The 23,762-nt window shown below is 43.3% G+C and overlaps 1 protein-coding gene and 1 pseudogene across 2 annotated transcripts; both read left to right on the forward strand.

The window, feature by feature from the left end:
• Positions 1 to 658: 658 nt before the first annotated feature.
• On the forward strand, positions 659 to 6,144 carry LOC136550033 (GDP-mannose transporter GONST3-like). Of its 2 annotated transcripts, XM_066541477.1 has the most exons (3): positions 659 to 1,341; positions 1,727 to 1,917; positions 4,001 to 6,144. In XM_066541477.1, the coding sequence occupies exon 3, from the start codon at positions 4,001 to 4,003 to the stop codon at positions 5,099 to 5,101; it is 1,101 nt and encodes a 366-aa protein (XP_066397574.1). In that variant the 5' UTR covers positions 659 to 1,341; positions 1,727 to 1,917; the 3' UTR covers positions 5,102 to 6,144. The 2 variants fall into 2 exon arrangements, with proteins under 2 accessions (XP_066397574.1, XP_066397567.1); XM_066541470.1 differs by lacking the exons at positions 659 to 1,341; positions 1,727 to 1,917 and adding an exon at positions 2,007 to 2,307.
• A 168-nt stretch (positions 6,145 to 6,312) lies between these two features.
• On the forward strand, positions 6,313 to 11,916 carry LOC136550024 (digalactosyldiacylglycerol synthase 2, chloroplastic-like; annotated as a pseudogene).
• Positions 11,917 to 23,762: the final 11,846 nt, after the last annotated feature.

Here is a 23,762-nt window from a genome sequence, read left to right on the forward strand (position 1 = left end):
TTTTTATCTTCCAAGCGTACTGTATCTATCTCAATCTCATGTCTTTGCGTTCCGTATATAAAACAAATATTCATAATTCACTCATAACGTTTCCTTTTTTTTAATGTTTTGGAATTGAACTTCATATCGTGTTAAACAAGAGCTACTCTACCTCGAACACAGGTTATATATCTATAAAAGACTATAAATTTGACGGGTGTCACATCGCGAATCACGAACAGTGCCCGACCGCTAAGGAAGCCCAACCCTTTTCCTTTTTTTTAAGCGTTCACTGTTGCCCACGCGAAGCGCGTGTATATATATATATATATATATATATATATATATATATATATATATATATATATATATATATATATATATATATATATATATATATATATATATAAGAAACTTTCTAGATGGATCTAAAAAATGGATGACGAAAAATAGGTTGAAATTTTATCTTCTTCTTCTTCTTATTATTATTATTAGTAGGTATAGATATAGATAGAAGATAGATAGATATAGATATATATAGATATAGATATAGAAATCCCTATCTTCCGCTTAAAAAAAAAAACTGTAACCGGTGGACCTGTTCCTGGCTTCAATTCAGGCTAACAAACGGGGCCCTCGTGACCCAACCCAATCTCCACCTGCACTGCAGGAGTCGAAGGCCGGCTCGCGGCTCTCCTCTCCCTTCCCTCTCAGGCCCGCTCGCGGCTCTCAAGTAGCAGTGTCGCCGCCTCGCCGGGGACGACGGATATCGCGGCGCGGCACCCCGATCCCGTCCTTGTCCGCTTGTCAGATCAGATCCCCATCTGGCCGTTGGTACCCCCTCTCACGCAGCCCAGCCGAGCTCGCACGTAGGCAGTGGCTGGGAGAACCGGACAAGTCGGAAGGTCCACGCGCGACCGCAACCGCGACCCGCAAGGCGGGCGAGCCCGCCGAGGCGGAAGGCGCCTCGAGATCTCCTCCGCGCGGCTCGCGGGTCAGAAGCAGCAAGTCGCATTTGTAAATTCATCATCGTCCCCGCCTGCAAAAAATCTGCCGTGGCCTCCTCGTTTGCCTTCCGTTCTCTGAAAATCCGGATTACTTACATATTTACCATGAAATCCCAATTCGGCAGTCCCCAAATCGCACGCCCCCACTGCTATATTCCCCCTTCTCTGAAACCCCGTCCGCGTCCGCGGGTTGACTCGCAATCGCAAGCGTCCAGATCCGGCTTCCCACCTCCGACGACCACCGCGCAGAAAACAATTCCGGCCAACGCGTAAACCCCGCGATAAATCGCCGGCCCCATCCTTTGGCGTCCCCCACACCACCGAATTCACCGGGGCTGGAGGAAGCGTCTGAAAGGTGAGAGTTTTTACCATCTGCTTTCTCAGTGCAGGTACCAGAAGAACCCTAACTTGAGGTGACGCCGCTGGCGCTTTTATGGCCCGCCACCACTTGGGAGGTTTCTCGGCGATGCCTCCGTGGGTAGATGTGGTGCTCATCAATGATGTCCTCCTGCCATGTTCAGGCTGCGCACGAAACTGGGTTGCGCACGAAACTGCTACTAACTATGCGAAGTGGCTGTCATTGGTCCTGACGGGATGCCCTCACCTAACAGTTGACGTTTTCTTTTCTTCTGTCCATTGCGACGTTTCGCTCGTGCAGTGACTTCTCGCGCTAGCATACGACGCATGCTTCGGCGAGGTGGCCAACTAATTCCATTGTTTTTCTTTGTTTTTTAAAACAGATTCGGCAACGCTTCATGTGCCTGATTGGTTGGTTGCGCCGGCTCGCGAGGCCCTAGCACCGAGTTCAGGGAGCACTTCGTGAGCTTACAGTGACTTGTTCATTCGTCTTGAGGTGCTGGAGCTGTCACGTTGTTGTGGTAGTTGAGAGGGATCTGTCCAATTTGCATAGTTGGGAGGAAAGGTTCCTGAGGTATGTTGTACTTGTTTTCTTATCAGAAACTAGCACCCATTATTGTGACCTCCTCTAAGTTGTCTTCCTTGACTTGGACAAGTGCTTAGGTGGTCCATTACGTCCCGTTGATATTTCTACCATGTCCTGTCATCCTAGCAACCTAACATGCTTGTGACGGCCCCAGGCTTGTTTGACTTTCCTGGCTGTCATGGACTAACGCATTATACCCCGCGAGATTAGTTGATAGGGCTAGCTGCTCGGTGGCTGTTGCATACTGGTCTTCCCTCTTTCTCTTGCCACCTCGGGCATCCTCAGCTGCCCTAAAAAGATACATGCTTCATACCTAGATCATTTGGTGTTCAATTTTGGTTTTAAGGCATGGCGAATTCCCGGATTGGACGTTACAAGGTATTTGTTGATCTTTGCTTGGATACTTAGTTCTTTAGAGGCGGCATAGTTTGATCTTCTTCTGATTCTTTGATGAAGTCCTGCTGCCTCATCTTGTGCCTTTGATTTTGTCGTGCGATTTATTTTAAGTACCTGTTGTCTGTCTTTTGCTGTTTGTTTCATCTTGTTTTGTCTTTGTTTGACCTTCTTGAGCCTTTACCATGCTTGCTGGTTTTGTATCAGAAAATTTGGATTGGGTATATGCTTGCTACAGAAGATCAACAGGATGGCTTAACACATGAAGCAGAGATTTAATTTCTTTCTATTAAGTTTCTCAGAGTTGTAAAATTACTCAATATTGGATTATTTGTTAACACCATTTGATAAACGCTATTTCTTTTATTCAGTAAATGAGCACTTGCTGGCTACAGCTATAAGCTTGTTAATCATGACTTAGAGTTGATTTCTTATTTGGCATATATGTGTTGGAAGTGCATCCTTAGAAGTTCATACCAATCCCAATTAGGAGTGCATGAAAATATACTTTGATCTTTAATATGTGATGGTGATGAACTCTTTATAGCACAAATTAATGAGTAGTACAACTAATTCTGGCTTGCATGAATATATTTGTGAGGAGTGTTGATAATCTCAATTATTACTGTGTGAAATTTGATTGGAAGATGTTGATCTGGGGGCTGGGCCAAATTTGGTGGAGTTACAAAATGTCAAGGCTCTGTATATTTTGTATTGTGCATAGTTTTTGGGCATTCTTCTGGATAGTCCATTACTGCATTAGTATCTTGTCAGATTTACATATATAGAGGTTTTAAGTTCCAGTTGGTATCATCAGACGTCAAAATATGTGTTCCCTTGGCATTATATGAATGACAAGGTTGGTTAAAGAATTATCTGGGTTGGCAAACAATTGAAATTTCATGGGTGAAAGGTGGGCGATCCTATTTAGAGGACAGCAATTTCTGACCCACCCTCCCCCCCCCCCTGTGCCAATTTGTTTGCTCTATGTTATGGTACAGTTACATATTGTAATGGAATAGAATATGTAGAGAGTTCACTAGCAATATGGCATGCATATTTCTATCTTCATGTGTATTTGTGGTTTTCAAATGCTGTTGACCTACCTGTTCCCTTTACCTTGGTTGCAGCCTTGTTTATTAGGAGTTAAAACTCCTACATAAGCAAGCAATGTGATGAACAATGTCTGTTGTCTAGCATTTTAAACCAAATGCAGTTGAAGAATTCAGTGTCTCATAACTAGAGTACTAGGAGTTTTTTTTTCCTCGAATGCACAGAACTACTCATGATTGCGTTAAGAAGGATATAAAATATTTACAAGACAATACGCTTCACTAGCTCAGATTATGAACTGGGATCTGTATTTGTAATGGTCAATAATTCATTTTATTGTATCATATAATATGGTATTATGATATGAACTGATGATACAGTGAACACAGAAACAGATTTGTACCCTCTTATCCTTTTACCCTTCATCAAATTCTTCTAGGATGGTCACATACTTTCTTTACATTCTAGTACATGGAAACCTATCCTTAAAATCTTGACTCTCTGCTGCATTGATTTTAGTGTGTTTTCCTTGAACATGCATGCGCGCCATAGTTTGTTCCATATGCTATAGTAGATATTCATGAATCTTTTTTTACATTTAGTAATTGTAGTTTGCATGTTGCAGATGTCTAATCTCTCAGACCCCTCAAAAGAAGATACTTCTTCACCTGAGGGTTCAGGTACTACCCAGAGAACTGGAGCCTGGAGTAACACATTGAACACTCTTATGCAGCAAGCCTCAGTCTATGGTGTGGCTGCTGGGTATTGTTTATCAGCGTCGCTGCTCTCCATCATCAACAAATGGGCAGTCATGAAATTTCCATATCCTGGAGCCCTGACAGCTCTGCAGTACTTCACTAGTGTTGCTGGAGTTCTCCTATGTGGACAGCTCAAGCTCATTGAGCACGACGGCCTTAATTTGAGGACAATGTGGAAGTTCTTACCTGCTGCTGTGATGTTCTATATCTCCATCTTCACAAATAGTGAGCTCCTGCTTCATGCCAATGTGGATACTTTCATTGTGTTCCGCTCTGCTGTGCCTATATTTGTCGCGATCGGAGAGACGCTGTATCTTCATCAGCCATGGCCATCACTCAAGACATGGCTTTCACTTTCCACAATACTTGGTGGAAGTGTGATCTATGTTTTCACAGACAACCAATTCACTGTGACTGCTTACACCTGGGCAGTGGCCTACCTAGCAAGCATGTCCATTGATTTCGTGTACATCAAGCACGTCGTAATGACCATTGGGCTGAACACATGGGGCCTTGTGCTATACAACAATCTTGAGGCTTTGATGCTGTTCCCCCTTGAGCTCCTTATAATGGGAGAATTTGATCAGATGAAGGTCGACAGCTCCAAAGTGTCAAACTGGCTTTCATTTGATGTGGTCCTCCCTGTTGCTCTCTCATGCCTGTTTGGACTGTCAATATCCTTCTTTGGATTCTCCTGCAGACGGGCTATCTCTGCTACTGGGTTCACAGTGCTTGGCATAGTGAACAAGCTCCTGACTGTTGTGATTAATTTGCTTATCTGGGACAAGCATGCCTCTTTTGTGGGTACCATTGGGCTCCTGGTATGCATGTCAGGTGGTGTGCTCTACCAGCAATCCACCACTAAACCGAAGGCACCCAAGATTGAGCCTAAGGAAGAGAACGATGAGGAGCAGCAGAAGTTGTTGCAGATGCAGGGAGTGCAAGAGAGCAATTCAACTCAAAAGTAAAGCTATTCATAAACCTGACAAGGAAGTTCACCTTTAATGCATTATTATCTCCTTTGCAACAGCCTCACTTGAACGTTTTTGTATTGGCTAATACATGGAAAGAAGCATATGGATTAATGTCATCCTGAACTAGGAGCTACAGAATCTCATGTTTTAGATATTAGAAGTCATGGAGGGGGACCTAATTATCACTATGCATTTCTTTATTACTATATTACTACTTTCATTTGTAGCACAATTGTTATGATAGGATACCAGGTACTTGGCAAATATACCTGCATTGAATACTTCCTATACGAAAGCATCCATACAGTTTGGTGACAGTATGATCTGTGTTTAGTCCTCGGCAAATATACCTGCATTGAATACTTCCTATACGAAAGCATCTATCTCATACAGTTTGCTGATAGTATGATCATTTAGTCATTTGTCTGCTGGAGTTTGCCTATTTGTACTTTATTGTTGGTGATGAAGCCATTGGTTCTTGTGCTAAAAAGAAAGTTTTCTTATCATCGCTGTTGGTGATAAGGGCAGCTCCATTATGTATTCTAAGCCGGTGCAAAGAGCACATAGGTTTTTGTCCTCACTTTAGTATGTGCAATAAGTTTACACATTGGAGAACTTTTTGCAAACAAAGCACATTTTGACGCCTCAATTTTTGCACCTTGCTTACAAACCTCCCGAAGCTCACCGCACGGGAGCTTCATGTGCGATGCCTAGCTGGTCAGGGGCAAAGCCCAGGAGTAACAAACATGAACCACACCAGCTTGACAGAGAAATCAAGTGCTTAAGGTGAATCCCAACTTCTCTCACCAGAATCCTTCCCTTCACTCTAGCAAGAAATCAAAGGGGAGAAAGAGAGGGATTTGAATGCTCTCTAGAGCTCTTGTCTGAAGGTTGGTCGAAGTAAACGAAGTGGTATTTGTTGAGAGGAAGGAGTATCCTGCTAACTAGCCATTTTTCTAAGACCTCTCGAAGAATCAGCATCCATAGAGTCAGAACTCAGAATAGCTCTGCCCAACAGGCCCAATAACTACCGGCGCCTCTCCCTCCACCCTCCTCGTCCATAGACCACACGTCCACACCACGACAATGGGATTCTGTTGGACCTGGAGCGATAGAGCACGTTTGGTCGCCGCTCTCCGGGGCGGTATATTCCATCCCTGCTCGGTTGGCCATCATCTTTCTTTAGTACAAAACAAAGCCCGCCTGGCTCTGTCGTCCACTCCCATCCGTCCAAACGCTTCGGTGTGGCCCAGATCAACCTACCACGACACAGACGGCCCGCGGCTTGCCCCCTTTCCCCTCTCTCTCCGCTCTCACCCTTGCCGGTTGCCGCCACCCTCCTCTAGCTGCCGGCGTCGCCGCCAGCCCACTGAAGCCTCTCGCGCGAGGCGCGACCCTTCTAGAACTTGGCCTCGATCTCCCCCTGGTCCGGCCTCTTACCGCCCCGCTTCCTCCTACAGTCCTCCTACACCGGAGATTTGGGTTTATTGGTAAGCCCTCGAACCCCCTTGTGTTTCCCCTAATTCTCGGCGGAGGATGGATTCGCCGCACATGGTCAGTCAGTAATTAGCCCACGGCCGGAATGCTCCGTCCATAGCTCGCTTTTATGCAGCTGATTTCTTTGGCTGCTGCAAATCCGCTTACGCACCTTTCTGTAGGCTGTAGCTCGATACTCGTTAGGAAGGAAATCTATTTGCTCAGCTGGTAATACTCATTCTGTGCTTTGCTTGATTCATTGGTCTGTGATTTACAGACGGAAATGTGCTAGGAGAACGAATTTGGGTGGCACGCGAGTGGTGATCCGTTGCCCTCCCTGAGATAGACGCTATGTCGACGAGGAGGCATTTTGCGATATTCACCACCGCAAGCCGACCATGGATGACGGGAACAGCCATCAACCCTTTGTTCCGGCCGCTTACCTGGCCAAGGATGGTGATAAGGATGTCACACTAGTGATCCCCTGGCTTTGTCTAAGGGACCAAGAGTTGGTTTACCCTAACAAGATTGTATTTGACTCGCCTTTGGAGCATGAGAGCTATGTTCGTCACTGGATCGAGGAGAGGATTGACTTTAGGCCATCCTTCAGCCTCAAATTCTACCCAGGGAAGGTATAGTAGTTCTGCACCTTGTAATTTCTATGTCAAACCGAGAGGATATCAACACAAATTAGTGACTTGAATTATCTTGTCTACTCTTCTGTTCCACTTTGCGGTCTCCTCGCATTGCACAGGCGAGGGTAAGGCTTGCCACTAACACCCTTCCCCAGACCCCGCACAGAGTGGGAGCTCTCTGCACTGGGTACGCCCTTTCTTCTGTTCCACTTTGCATTGTTTTTTTTTCGCTCCAGTAAGACCTGAATGGAGTTTGTTTCAAACTGATCGTTTTATCCAATGTGAGCCATGGGGTTATCTAGCACTTCATTCAATTTCTTTGACGAGTTCTGCTCCTTTCCTGTAGCTAACCTAAGCATTTAAGCGAAACTTTGTTCAGTGTCTGATGCGCTCAGACCTTGCTTCTGTTAGCTGTTAGCTCCATCTAACAATATTCATGTCTTGCATCTCATTTTTGTACTTATTGCTTTGCTACTTAAGATAATAAGATAACCTGACTCCTTTTTTTATGATGCAGTTTTCTGAAGAAATGAGAAGCATTCTCCCTGTTGGAGATATTACAGAATGCATTCCAGATGAAGTTGCTGACATTGCTGTATTGGAAGAGCCCAAGCATCTGAATTGGTACCACCATGGGCGAAGATGGAAAAATAAGTTCCGGCGAGTTATAGGAATTGTTCATACAAATTATCTAGCATATGTAAGGACAGAAAAGAATGGTCAAGTTATTGCTTGTTTCCTCAAGTATGCTAACACTTGGGTAACTCGAATCTATTGCCACAAGGTAATCACATGAGTATGAAACTATGCATATCTACACTGGATCATTTGTTTCGATGAAATTCCTCTGGTAAACATTATGTCTATGAACTATGATGGCACTTCTTTCTTGACATAAGTTAACAATCTACAATTTTGTGTTTTGTGATAAATAGAAATATGTGAATAAATGTGTTTACTTGCTATTCATAATTATGCATGCATGCATGCCAAAAGTATATTCTTCAGATATAGTATCAATATTCTTTCTAGTTATAATCCTGTCTATCTCCTGGTCTTATGCTCTGAATACCATAGGTGCCTTTCCCTCAAAACATAGTTGGTACTGTGTATAACTTATAAGCAAGACAGGTGAATGAGAAAAGCTGCTTAATTTTGGGGCTGTCTTCACAGTGTTCAAGTGTTTTTAGGAGAAAAAAGACGACTTTTTACCATAGATCATTCATTCAATGATCATCACATCTTCTTCCTCAGTATTTCTTCTACCTTGGCCACCTTCACAGCTTGCACAGACCAAAACCCCTTCGCTATCTGCTCGCCAGCAAGCTCATCTAGCTCATGATGCCCCCATCCCATACTCCTCCCATCACCAGCAGCTCCCGCTGCCAAATTCGTGACCACAGCTCGCCACCATGCTAACCTCCCTTGGTTTTACGCCACTGCCCCGACCCTGCCCATCGGCTGTCCTCCACCACCCTGGTGTTGCCCTCGCCGCTTACTGTCCCACCCATCCACCGCCTCCACCACCGTGCTGGCCTTTCTTCTATGCCCGGGTAACTATGAAATCCCTAGCCTCAAAACCCTCAAATCCCTAACCCTAAACCCGCAGACTCTCACTGGAGATTGGAGAAGCCTCCTCCTTGAACCCTTAAAGAAAAATCATGTGTTGGGGTCCCATGACACACTCTGCGTTTAGGATAGAGCTTAGCACACTGATTATTTTAGTGGATTCATAATTATGGAAGCTCCAAAATGACTGTGTTTTTAATGACGCCTCCCCAGATTTGATTTGGCTGGTTCATTCTATTTCGGAGGATCTTTGTGGTGTGCTTCTGGGGCTAAAAGCTTCAGAATTTGGTTGTGGGGAAGGCTAGAGGTGTTTTAACCTAGGTGCTGTCCTTTCTGGTCGTTTTTCACTCCTGTTTTACGAACTGGTGTTGGGGGTGTTGAACTGTTGATGTATGCAGCGTTGTGTTGGAAATGTGGGTTTCCTTTGTGTTTGTCTTTTTTTCTCCTTAAATGAAATGATGCACGGCATATTCGAGAAAAAAAAATCCTTAAAAAAGTATGTAGAGTTGAATTGAGAAATGCAAGTAAAACCATCTAACAAATTTATTAGATAATTTCTGCAGTAGCGAGAGAATCCAACACTTTGTAACTTGTCAATGATTTTGTAAGGTCTGGTGTGCTGCTCTACCACTGGAACTTGAACATTGTGCATTGGTCCTTTGCTTTGTATGGACATAAGCAATCAGTATAGATTTGGTTAAGGATGATTTGTTTTAGTTCTAAATACAAAGGGCGAGCAAGAGTCTGGATTTCGACACATAATTTTTTTAGTTTTAATCATGATGGGATATGCTAGGAATAGGCATACTTTCTTGTTAAGTAGCTAACCTTACTGTAGAAGTGCAATTAGACACTTATATGTACAACAAACATTCTAGAAGAGTTTTATGGTGGTACCCAGTCACGGTTGCCTCTTGCTTATTTAATGAACTTATAACAATGTTCAGTATTTGCATGCAATGTTATCTTATATTGCTACAATACTAAGTAAAAAATGAGATTCAAGAGATATGTCACTTATGTGTACCTTGTAGTTTTCTCATATAAATGCATTTGCTCATTTTCCTTCTCCTATATAAATTGTTGAGTTTGGAAAACTGAACACCCAGTTGTTATCATCCTGCCCTGATTGATTGAGCGTACCCAGTGCAGAGAGCTCCCGCTCTGTGCGGGGTCTAGGGAAGGGTGTCAGTGGCAAGCCTTACCCTCGCTTGTGCAATGCGAGGAGACCGCGACTCGAACCTGGGACCTTCCGGTCACAGGCGGTAAGACTCTACCGCTTGCACTAGGCCCGCCCTTCCCCTGATTGATTGAGCCATGTACTAAATTATCCTGATCTTAATGCAGATTATCAGATTGTCAGGTGCCACCCAAGATCTTCCCAGGTCTGTTATATGCAATGTCCATGGTGTTAATCCAAAATTTCTTGAGGTAGGCAAGCTAAAGTTGAGGCAGCTGCAGAATGGGGAGAAAGCCTTCACAAAAGGGGCATACTACATCGGGAAGATGGTATGGAGTAAGGGATACAGGGAGCTTCTTGATCTGCTGTCTAAATATCAGAGCAAGTTGGTTGGTCTTGAAGTGGATTTATATGGCAGCGGAGAAGATTCTGATGAGGTCTGTGAATCTCCCAAACGTTTAAGTTTGTCTGTCAATGTTCATCCTGGTCGTGATCATGCAGATCCCTTGTTCCATGAGTAAGTTTCTTATTTACTATACCCATCCCGTCTTATTCTGTTAGACATTTGTACATGCTTAACACATCCCTCGGTTCTAAGTTAAGAGTTTGAATGCAAAATTGGTATTGCCATTGTCAAGAGTCAAGACAAGGGCGTACCCAGTGCAGAGAGCTCCCGCTCTGTGCAGGGTCTGGGGAAGGGTGTCAGTGGCAAGCCTTACCCTCGCCTGTGCAATGCGAGGAGACCGCGACTCGAACCCGGGACCTTCCGGTCACAGGCGGTAAGACTCTACCGCTTGCCCAGGCCCGAGTGACTCTACCGCTGTCAAGAGTCAAGACAGTAAAAGCAATTTCTTCTTCAGTTTTTTGTCAACATTATTAGATAAATATGTATTAAGTTGTGTGATCTTAGTGAACTGAAACACAGGTAACACAAAGTTATGTAAACGAGATTAGGGAATGAGTAGTAATGCTAGATGACCTGGTAGTTTCGTAATAAGATTTAACATTTCTGATGTACTTAGGATACACCAACTGTTTGTGCTGGACTGAAAGTTTGAAACACTGATTCTCCAACAGGTACAAAGTGTTCATAAATCCCAGCACCACAGATGTGGTCTGTACGACCACTGCTGAAGCCCTGGCAATGGGAAAGATAGTTATATATGCCAATCACCCGTCAAATGAGTTCTTCAAGCAATTCCCCAACTGCCGTATCTATGACAATGAAGACGAGATTGTACAACTAACACTGAATGCTCTATCAGAGCAGCCTGCTCCATTGACAGACGCGCAGAGGTACGAGTTGTCATAGGAGGCTGCGACTCAGAGATTCATTGAGGCTGCTGATATAAATCCTCATGTGCCGGAGTCCAGGACCCATCAAAGCTCGAGGGCTTTGTTGCCTGCTTTTCTAAGAACTCGTAAACTGAAACAGAACTTAGAGGACGCGTCAGTTTACCTGCACCAAGCCCTCTCAGGTCTGGAAGTCACTTGCTGTGCATTTGGTGCTGTTCCCAAGACGCTGCAGCCTGACGAGCACCTCTGTAAAGACCTTGGTTTGGCTCCTCCGGTAAAGAGGAAAAGGCTGAAATTTATAAGATGACGTAATGTCTGTGTCTTCTATCAACAAGTACTTCATGTTTGCGTTGCTTCGCTTCATGTACATCACACTGTAGACTGTAGTAGACATTTACTATTTTTCATCTCAAAAGGGCCATTACCAGACAATCCGGAGGGATTCTTTTGATTATTAATTACTGGGTCGTGTGAACTGGATTAGTACATTGTAAATTGGTCTGATAGCTTTTAGGGCTAAGGATTCTTTGAATAGTGCTGTAAATCTGAGTCGATTAATGGATCGTAATGAACAGTGAGGTATGGTGTACTCGCGCTACCAGCGCGTATGCCGTATGGTTTTATGGTTATATAAAGCACGCTGATCACTCGATTATTCACGTCCGTATGTACAGGTATATACAGTTGCTGATCATTTAGGTCCTCTTTTGAATGCAGAAAATTTTCTGTTTCCTGTGTTTTTTTCTATAAAAATCATCTGATGCGTATAAAATTTCTGTATAATTTCTGGGAAAGTCCTGCGTTCTGAAGGCCCAAATTATTTGAATCTGTCAGCATCAGTATCTGGTGATCAGCAAAAGCTGTTTATTTGCCGCCATGTATCAGAAACGTAGGAGTGCCGATACGAGCAGTGATGTCACATGTACTTCCAGTATAACTAGAAAAGACCGCGCGGCTTTGTATTGGCCAACCCGTTGTGGCAAAAAATGCTGAACTATATACGTACAGTGATTAATCATATACCTATTTTTAAGTACTAGCTTTTGTAGTATTGTAACCCTATTACATTATGCAGATATTATTTAGGGAGAGATGGTGTTTGGCAATGAGATATGTCTCTCTGAGGCATGTGAGGTGCTTGAGCGTGTCATTCAAGAGGGGATCTCTTTTGAGAGTGAGCCAGGTTGACCAGCATTAGTATAAACTGATCATATTCTGGTTTTGGCTAGAGCATAGTTTATTGTTTATCCCTTTGTTAAATTTGAGACCCAAATCTTTAGTTAAGTTTGACTGCAGCCTATTTGGAGGTCCCTTCATGAAAAAAAATGTGTTCCATATTGTTTGCTCTATCTTATATCAGCATGAAATCATTGACCTGCAAAGAATACATAAAAAAGAGTTTAAAAATAAAGACCAAAAAGCACAGAACAGAGAGATAAGAAAGCAATACAAAAATCCAATTGATAAAATAATTCAGTATATGAAAAATTATGCCCTATCAAATTGAATTCTTAGTTCTAACTAAGCGGCAGAATTTATACTTTGCAAATTAGTGGTACACATAATTGTTAAAACTGACATGCCATCTTTTTGCATATATGAAGCTGGATTCCTAGGGCATCCATATATTTGGCCGTACACATATACAGATACAATTTTTAAAAGAAAGTAAAAAAATGAGTCACAGCTCCGAAATACTGAAAGAATACCATACCAGATAAAAAGTGCAGGGTCTCGAGCAAAGATGGTGCTTTGGTTGATGTGCAGACAAGTTAATTGTAAGTTACTATTGTCAGACTTGTATATAAGGCTATTTCATGAATTGTGTGATACAAGTCCGAATGTAGGCTATGCATTTATGGGGAAAATTTATAATATTACAGACTAACAAAAGCAACTGAAAAAAGTACTTACTCCAAAAGTTATGGTGAAATTTCCACTGATAGCCATGAAGGTCCTTTGCAATCAACTCCTACGGTGGGTGCTTCTGGTTGAAATCTGACAGGATTAACAGAGGAATATTTAGAACCATTAATAGATGGGAAAGTAAAACAAAGTTTATTATTAGGCTTACGAGTGAAGATAAGTCAATTTTGGAGCTGTAATTTACAGCAGGCTACTACACCAACTATTTTGAGTGAAAACAATACTTCATAGAAGTTGAATTGGTCATTTGTTCTATAGGTTGTTAATTGACAAAGTTGTAATAGTATGAGATATTATAAGACATTGCATGGAGCTATGCTAAGAAAAATCATAGTATGGAAGTGCTAGTATTGTCGGTACTGGCGGATATGGTATAGGCAAGAAGTCAAATACTTGATGGGCATTCACATGGTGCCTCCTCTATATTAAGATCAGTAAAGTGTCAAAGAAATTTCCATTAGTATATGGCTATGGGATGGGCAGATGGCATAATAGAACTTATAATCTATCTATGAAGCTGAAATGCAACATATTAGCAACAAAACATGATTCACTTATGAAAACAAGTACTTAGGTATATCAAGCCATTAATTTCTATGTGAAGATTTTTGAAGCAATATAAGGATGCAAACCTTTGGGTGCTTACTGTTATAATGAATTGAAGGAGAAAGCCAGTAGATTAATGCTCAAGACATGGTGTTTTGTTCCAATTTAATCTTCTTCCTCGCAGCAGCAACCTTGAGGACCCCTTAGTGTAACAGTCCGCTGCTCCCATCTGCAGTGACATTTCGTCATGCACATTGCCTGCATGCCCTCCTCTGCTATGATAGTTGACATATATAGAGATGAAAGAGCTTAGCTAGATGGAATAGCAGCGATGGCAGAGGACAAGGGAGGAGACCGAGCGCATAGTGTAGGTGCGGCGACACTGGGGGGAGAGATGCGACGGGAATATGGGACGGCCGAGACCTTCATTGCGAGGGACGCCGCGTCGGGGTCGCCGTGGGAGGGGTTCGCCGGCGCTGCAGCGCTCTAGCTTACGCCCGCGCCCGAGTGGCCGCAGCCGCCGTGCCTATGTCTGCCGCTCTCTCCGGGGTGGCTGAAGCCGCCACGCCTGCACCGCCGGCCGCGCCGAGGTCGCAGGGCCCCGCCCGTACCAGCCGCGTCCGCACCCCGCCTGCGTCGTGGCCGTCGGGGCCGCTGGGGCTCCCACCCACGCCGGGATGGCCGGGAACGACGCGCCCGCGGCACCCGCACCCCGCCCGTGCTGGGGCCATTGGTCTCCCTGCCTGCGTCGGGAGGAGGAGGGAGGTGCGGGGGCGGCGGAGGATGGCACGAGATGGAGTAAGGGCGGAGGGAGGCGGCAGCTGCAGCGCGGCAACACAGGAGTCGAGAAGGCACTGGAGACGATGGTTTCGACGGCCCGATCAAAATCCGACGGTGGAGAAAAAGAAGGCGACGTGGCCCAATGAGGTGCTGAGGTTTTTCCGCTGACGTGGCTAAATCTGGTGCCGGGGAGCATGGTACAGATTTCGTCAAGTAAAGGATTGGCTAACAACCCCCATCAACCCATGGGCCATGATAGATCCACAAGCAAGTTGCTCATTAAAAATTAAACAAAGACCGGACTCATTATGTCGGGGTCATAAACCCGAGGTCCTCAATGGACCCATTTTTCAGCAAAAAATCGGCCCAGCAGACGGCGTAGCGACAACTCGCGCCTCCCGGGCCGGCCTAGTTACCTGAAGACCAGCTGAACAATCCGGTCTCCGACCGGAAGGCATGGCTAAGGAGGGGACACAGTCCGACTCCGACCTCCTTTTCCGACCAGGGAAACGCCAGACCTCCGCTTGTGATCCTTCTCCGACCAGCATGGTAAGCCGACTAGGAACGACCGACCGGGGACGCCCGCTCGGTGAGGACCCAAGGATCAGACGGAGCAGATAAGACAAGGCGCTCAAGCCAAACTGCAATACCAAGGACCGTGCACTGCCATACCCTGCACACCTGCAAGACAGTACCACCAAGCCATGCTAGACGGGTACTATGCAACCTTTCAGGCGTGTCAGAACCCAAACAGTGTTATGGGCATCGACATTTGCCTTACAGAATTATAGGCGCCGACATTTACCATACTAGGCGAACACGGTAAAACCTGCCAGACGCATCTGAGCATGAACAATATTGTAGGCGCCGACAATCGTCTCATATCCGATGGCATGAGCAACAAGACTAGGTAGCACATGTACATACTCTCTCTCTCTCTCTCTCTCTTTTTCTCTCTAACTTGTAAGGCCATCCCCTTCACCTATAAAAGGGGTACGCTCTCTCCCAACAGGGATGGTCGTTCAGACTCTCTCTGGCTGGCTCTAAAGAACCTGAGCATTTGAATAGCTCCATAGCTCTAGAACTCAATAGCTACACAGAGCATATGCTCCAATACTTAGCACACGCTAGAGCACCTATCACTCTTAGCCACTTGGTTTAGAGTCCGACCGGGCCTCTAACACCCCCATTCTCATTCCATACTCGTTTGTAACCCCACAACGAACTTTGAGCACCTGGGCTCAGGAATAAAGTCACCGAACGACTGAAACTGGATGTAGGGCACGTTGCCTGAACTAGCATAAATCATGTGTCATTAAGTGTTAGGCCACATCCGATCACAACGTGTGGCAAAACTATAAATATTTACTTGTTGGTCACTTTTCGCACCGACAGTTGGCGCCGTCCGTTGGGAGGACGCCGCACGTTCACGCTTTTGGTCATCGGATGGCCCATCTTTCCACCATCTTTGACATGGCGGGCTCAAGCGATACGATTTGCTTTGGCTCACCGGAGTTTCCCACGCTCTCACCTATGGGAGTGTGGGTTCCTCCCGTCTTCGAGCCGCTCCAGACCTTCCTCTTCGGAAGTCTAGACTTCATCGCCGACCAGCTCGGCGTACTCCGCCTCTGTGAGGAGGCACCTGTCTCAGCGCCCACTGGAGGAGGAGCACCCTCCGTTGGCTTCGGACCGCTCGACGACCTCAACAACAAGACACCTGTGCTTCGCTTCAAGCCCACGCTAGGCTCAAATCTCACTGTGAGTAACGTACATATTGTTCTTTACTTGCTATTTAATACCTTCCGCCAACTCTCCGGAGGGACCCCATTGTCCCCACCGCAACCGCTATGCGACCGGTTCCCCTACGGCCTCGCGTCCCCTGTAGACACGTACGCATGGGTGAAAGGTCCTTGTGTGGTTTTGGTAATTGAGTGACAACCCTAGGTGGATTAATTGTGTTTATGTGAGATACACAGGTGATTAGTCCACAAGTACATGTGTGTGAGCAACATATGCTGTGAAGGTGAAAATAGTTTGGAGATGTTGCAAAGCTCACACATGTGATGATGAAGGAGCTTATTGCACATGAGACATGACATTGAGTCATGTGATCAAGGTGGAGAAGATCAAGACAAGACTTGGCTTGATGGACCGGTTGCAAGCGTAAAGGGCTAGTCAGAGGCTTTGGAGCGATGGACTGCGTGGTGGTGAAGCTTGAGTAAGACTTGGCGTCGATGGATGAAGGCAATGGTGAAAAGCAAGTGAAGTCAAGATCGATGAACCAATATGATCATGTGATGATATGAAGTGAATCATATCATTGTTGATCATGTTGGTGCATGTGTTGCATCGACATTGGAGGAGATGGAATGAAATGCGCAAGGCAAAGGTATAACCTAGGGCATTTCATTTTACCGGTCATAGGTGTGTAGAGAAGTTGATGACCGGGTTTAGGATAGATGGCCGTACTATCAAGAGGGGCAAACTTGTTTGCATATCGGTCATCTAGTGCCACTCGAGTGATCTAGCTTTGCATCATCACTAGGATCGAGTGGCGTGGCAAGTTGAGTGGCTAATCCTTTGGAAAATGTTTGTGAAAAAGCTAACACATATACACATGGTGGTGCACACTTGGTTGTGTTGGCACATTTGCAAAGGAGAAGAAGTTATAGTTGTCATGAATCAACTTAGAGAAGAGAAAAATATTTTTTGGTGTACTCCGAACTATAGGATGGTCCTTGGATTGGAATACTGTTTTGAACCATTGTGATTTGGATCAATTATGCATGTGGGATGTGTATCCCTCTGAGTAAGCTTTCCAAAATGTTCAAGATCATCGAAATCGGAGTTCGGAGCTAAGAGTTATAGCCGTTTTAGCGCTGAAAGGTCTGTGACCGGACGCTGGCGTGAAAAACGACCGGACGCTGGGGTCCAGCGTCCGGTCAGCACCTGTGAGTCCGGTCACAGCGTTCGGTCAATGTTTTTAGCATGTCCAAAAGGGACTGGACGTTGGGAGAGTCCGGTTAGTGATGACCGGACGCGCCCGGTCGCTGGAACCTCTCAGTAAGTGACCGGACGCTGGGTTTCAGCGTCCGGTCATTATGACCTGCGTGTCTGGTTAGTACGCGCTTTGCCTAGTGAAGGGGTAATGGCTATTTTAGCCCTTGGGGCTATAAAAGGAGTGTGTGGCTGGCCTTGGGCTGATTGCTTAGCACCCTCACGCCTATGTGGCTTATGTAGGAGTGCTTGGATACCCTCTAACTCACTTGTGCTTGCAAGAGTGCGAATCGATTGCGAGTGAGTGTGATTCTAGTGCGTTGCACTATGAAATTGCATCGAGTGGCACTAGGTGATCGAGTTACAAGCTGGTGGTGTTTGTTACTCTTGGAGGTTGCCACCTCCTAGATGGCTTGGTGGTGGTCTCCGTCAAAGCCCACAAGAAGCTTGTGCGGTGCTCAGGAGAAGAGCTTTGTGAGGGGCATTGTGCTCGCCCCACGGGAGCCGTGAAGAGCAACTCTAGTTGAGCGTGTCATTGAGCTACCCTCACTTTTGGGGTAGGTTCTTGCGGTGCCCGACATGCGGGCTTGGTGGGTGATGCCAATTAGCCGCCGAACCACCAAGTGAGCGGTCGACATAACGGGGACGTAGCGTGTTGGCAAGCACGTGAACCTCGGAAGAAAATCACCATGTCAACCTTGTTCTTTCCATTGGTTTGTAATCCCCTTACACAAGCTTGTGATTACTTTTATATACATTGTGCTTGTGTAGTTGCTCTTGTAATTAGTTAGCTTGTGTAGCTCACTAGTTACCTTCTTGCTTGTGTAGCATAGAAGTAACTCCCTTGCGTGGATAATTTGGTTTGTGTAACCTTGTTAGTCACTTTACTTAGTTTGTGTAGCTAAGTATTTGCGCTCTCTAATTTGACATTGGTTGCCTTGTTATTGAGCATTGCTAGTGAGCTTAGTTGGATTTGTGCTTTTGCTTACTAGCATGTGTAGGAGCTTCCTCATTGCTTGAAATACTAGTGGCATAGGTTTGTGTGACCTTGCTCCTAGAATTGGTTAGGTGAGCTCTAGTTAGCCCGGCACCTTTGTTGCTTAATTAGGATCTTTGTAAGGTGCTAGAGAACATAGATAGAGGGGTGTAGTCTTGGCTAGACTGATAGTTTTAATTCCGCACTTGTTTTGGTTAGCCGACGCGATTAAGTTTTAGAAATGACTATTCACTCCCCTCTAGTCACCATCTCGACCCTTCAAGTGGTATCAGAGCGAGGTCTCTCATTTGTGGTCTTTACCGACCCGAGAGGATGGCGAACTTTGGGCTAGAAGTTGTTTGTGACTCACATATTTTTGATGGCACACACTATGCACAGTGGAAACGTCATATGCTTGATCATTTCCATGAATTGGGTCCCAAAGCATGGTGGATCATTGTTGTTGGTTTTTCTCATGATGCTTTGAATAAGGACAACCTAACCCAAGCGTAAGAGGATTGCTTACAACTTGATCATCGTGCTCTTTATTATCTAATGTGTGCTTTACATGATGATGTTTTTAGACGTGTGTGGGACTTGGAAAGTGCTCATGATATGTGGATGGCACTCTAAGCCTTCTACGGTGACTCCTCCACAAGTGATGATGGGAAATTCAAGAAGGAGGATGATCACAAAGTGGAGGCACATGAGTGTGTTGAGCATAATCATAATTTGGTGATTGTGGAAGATTGCTCCACCTCATGGTCAAGTGATGATGATGATGATCGATCCACTACAAGTTCACTTGACAAGGTTGATGATGATGCCACAAGTATTGCACATAAAGATTCTACCTCAAGCACACTTGGTGGTGATCTTGATGATGATGGTTCATGCTCGGGCCATGATTGTGATGCTACTACAAGCTCTTCTATATCACCACATTGTTTCATGTCACAAGGTGACACCAAGGTATCAAATGATAATGTGGTTGATCATGTTAATTCATATAATGAGCTTGTGAGTAGACTTGCTAGCATGACCATGTCTTTAGAAAATGAGAAAGCTAAAAAATAAAATTGGAAAATGAAAACTCATTTCTAAAGAACTCTTGTGAAGAACATAAGAAATTACTTGATGCTTTTAAATCTTCACATGATGACCTAAAATTGAATTATGAGACACTACTTGCATCTCATGATGAATTATTAGAACAATATGCTTCTCTCATTAAAGTGTTTACAAAGAAACTTAAAAATAATGAGAGCTCATCACATGGATCAAATGATAAATTGCAAAATATTGCTAACCCTTGTGATGTAGGCAAGAAGCATGTATCCACCTCTTGTGATGATTTATTAGATATGCCATGCTCTTCACATATAGATGCTTGTTCTACTTCTATGTCTTGTGAGACTAACATTTTAAAGGAGAACATTGAGCTCAAATGTGAAGTGAAGAAATTGAGCAACAAGTTAGAGAGGTGCTACAACTCAAAAGTCACCTTTGAGCACATGTTGAAGACTCAAAGAAACTATGATGACAAGTGTGGCCTTGGCTTCAAGAAGATGACAAAGGATGAAAGAAAGAGAGAAAGAAAGATGAAGAAGCTACAACAAAGAAAGCTTTCTCATACCATGTGCTACCGGTGTCATAAAGCGGGACACCTTGCAAATGGTTGCCCTAACATTGAGAAGCTCAAGAAGATAAAAGAAGAAGAGAGGCTCAAGCATGTGAAGTGCTTCAAGTGCCGCACTTGGAGTCATCTTACCTCAATATGTCCAACCAAGCAATTGGTGAAGCAACTAGAAGAGCCTCAACTAAAGCCACAAGTTGAGCAAGAGAAGACACCCTAAGAGCAAATCAAGATAAACCATGAAAATGGTGGTGATTTGATGATAAAGAAGAAAACTAGAAGGGGTGGAAAAGCAAGAGAAAGAGCAATGCATCCAAGGATGAATCAAGATGCAAAGCAAATGAGCAAGAACAAAGAAGAGAAAATGGAGAAGATTGCTCACATGAGATGCTATAGTTGTGACACATTGGGCCACCTAGCTTCGGGTTGTCTAAACAAGCTTGAGAAGAAGGCTCAAGCAAATAAGGACAAGCAAGGCAATGAGAAGCACAACATGAGCAAAGAAGAAAAGGCTCAAGCAAAGAGAAAGTGCTACTCATGCCAGGAAAGGAGACACATGACATATTCATGTCCCCTAGATAACACTCCTAAGATTATTTTAATTGATGATGATTCTATGCTTAGGAAGGATGGTAATGGTACCTCTATGGTTGCTATTGCAAAACATTCCGCTACTCATACTAAGGCTATGCCTAAGTATGTTGCTCCTAACTTGAGAGGACCTAAAATTGTTTGAGTACTATCAAAAAGTGGATGATTATTATAGGTACCATTGGGTGAAGTCCATATGCTATCAACATACAAGTGTCATATTCAAGTTGGGGTGATTTATTGGAATATTTGATGGCTTGCAAAAATATTTGAGTTGAAACTTTCTAATTAGATGATCGTGAGCTAACCAAGGTATGTCTCTTGTTGATCATTTCATTTGAGTGCATATGAGTTGATTGAATTGGATAAATATGCAATGTTGCTTGCTATAAGTTGATTGAATGGATAATTGTTTAGTAATCAAGTTTGGATTGATTTATGTTGGATAAATTCATGAGATAACATTTAGTAAGTGGATTGAATGGATTTATATCTTGTGAAAGTATTCAAACAAGTTGGTTTCAAGTTTGATTCATACTTGATGAAGTATAGCTCAAGTGATTGAAATCTGTCCTATATTAAAAATCTGAGCTAGCTATGATCTTAGCCATGTTTGAGTGATCAAAACTTATTGGATTGGCATGAAAATTGGTGTACATGCTCTAGACTTATGTTATGAGATGCTGTAGAAATTTCATGAGAATTTAATAAGAGATGCCTCAGTTTTGGAGTGAAACTTGTCAGCTATAGTGTAGCAGTTTTTAGCATGTAGCAGTGGTGAAATAATTGAAATCTGGTAGCAATCTAGAAGTCAAATGAAGCTCAAATTTCTACAACTGCTAGATAACTAAGTGAAGCACATCTACACCAAATTTTGTGGTATTTAGATTTGTACTTTGGGAGATATGCTTATTTCTTTGAAGGATACATAATCTGCCAAAAAAGTGATAAATGTTGGATTGATCTAGAGTCACTTTGATTGAAAGATCCTCAAATTGAAAACATGTTTAAGAGTAATTGAGGTACCTAAGTTTGTTTTGAGATGATCTAAAAGCATGACAAGATATGAGTACAAGGCTATTTGATTGTGGAGTGTACTTTGCACACTTTTGGTACTCAAGATGAAAATCAAGATCAAACTCGAGTTGAAGATGAAGTTTAAGTTCAAGTGATGATTGAAGATCATTTGGTAGAAAGAAAAGGACTTAAACAAGTAGAAAGAAAATGACTTAAAGAAGGAATCAAGGTTACTCATCAAGTTAACTCCATCACTTGGATCAATCAATCAAGTTATTAAGTGAGTGTCAAGAATGGTTCTTAGAGAGAGGTCACTTCTCCCTAGTGTAGGGGCTTGCCGCCTATGTACTTGGAAGGCTAGCATGAAAGTGGTGATCCAAGGAACATTTGAGATGCTTAGTTGAAGCAATCAAAAGGGTTGATGAAGAAAAACAAGCAACACTCAAAAGAGAGCTAGTCATGATATTTCAAGTAGTATTCTCAAATTGATGCTCTCACGCAAGTAAAGATGAAAAGAAGAAGCAAGCCAACCACAACAATAAAATACACTTGATCATAAGTGGTATTCATTTCATATGGGTGAAGAGTGAAATTCAAAATGATGTCTATTGGTCTTCACCAAGCTTATAATTGAACTTCACATTGCTATTAGAGTAATAAATTAGAATCTATGTGACTATCCTCTACTCCAACATAGCAAAGGTATCATTGTAATGTGCATGATCATTTCATCCCTTACTAGTATGCGGTTAGTGCATATAGTACATGCTTCATAGGATCATGCATAACAAATGAAATGTTTAAATTCATAGCCTACCACTATTGCTTGAATGATAAATTGATCTAGTGGTTAGTATATGAATTTGTTTATGAGCTAGTAAAACCAATTACTTGACTTAATTTGGATTGCTAACAAGTGACAAGTACAACATTGGAAAGATAACCCTTGCAAGAGGTGTGAAGAAGCTTGTCATTAGTTCAAACTAGACTTGGAAGCTTAAGCAAATCAATTTAGTTCAAGTCAACCATAGAAGGTCATGATAGTGATAAGAGCACAAGCATAAGACAACAATACAAATGGATATCTAGTTTGTTTGTTACAAGTGGTATCTAGACTCAAGTATTTCATAAAAAATCTACAAGTGATGTCTAGATCAACTCACAAATGATATCCTATAAGTGGTACTTATAAAGATAACAAATATTCAAGAAATGGTTTTTATTGATAAATCCAACAAGTGGTTTCATACTAGAAGATTCATTCAAGTGGTATCACATCTACACATGGCATCAATCATGCAAGACGCTGGTTCCACAAGTGATCCTCAACTTTAAGTGATCATCAAATGAAGAATGCATCCCTGAACCACAAGAGCTCAAGTGTATCAAATGGATGACCCATGCTATCACATAGGGGGAGGTGTCACACAAATTGATATCAAAATAAAAGATCCTATGTGTGGTATCTCAAGAAGCCCTACACAAGATACAAGTGGTACAAGTTAAAAGTGGTATCTTTAAGTGGTGTCATTCCAACAATCAAGTGATGTCCATCAAAAATACAAGATTCAAGCCTGAACCATCTACCCCAAATGCATACATTTGCATCAATGAGAAGCACACCTTTTATGGAAATTAATGACAAAGGGGGAGAGATTGTACAAAGATATGAAAGCTTTAAGATTGAGATTGTAGATATGAAAGCTTTGGGAGAAATTGAAACAAAGAAGTAGAGGTTGGACTTAGACATGGACAAAGAGGGAGCAACATTGAAGAAAAGAGATGGATCAAAATTCTTAGACAAGAGAAGCACACAAATACGGGGAGCAAGCTCATGAACTTTGATTTATTGCATTTGATATGTGCATATTCATGTGCTTGCTTGTATTGCATAAGTTCTTAAATTCAATATGCATGCTTGTGTGAAGTATGCTAGTTGTAGAATTTGATTGATGAAATAAAAACTAGCATGCATAGGATGATAGCTAGACACTTGGTATGCTTTTCAAGTAATGCTAGTACCTTGGTTT

The sequence above is a fragment of the Miscanthus floridulus genome, chromosome 1, assembly GCF_019320115.1.
Source record: "Miscanthus floridulus cultivar M001 chromosome 1, ASM1932011v1, whole genome shotgun sequence".
In the NCBI taxonomy this organism is placed as follows: Eukaryota; Viridiplantae; Streptophyta; class Magnoliopsida; order Poales; family Poaceae; genus Miscanthus; species Miscanthus floridulus.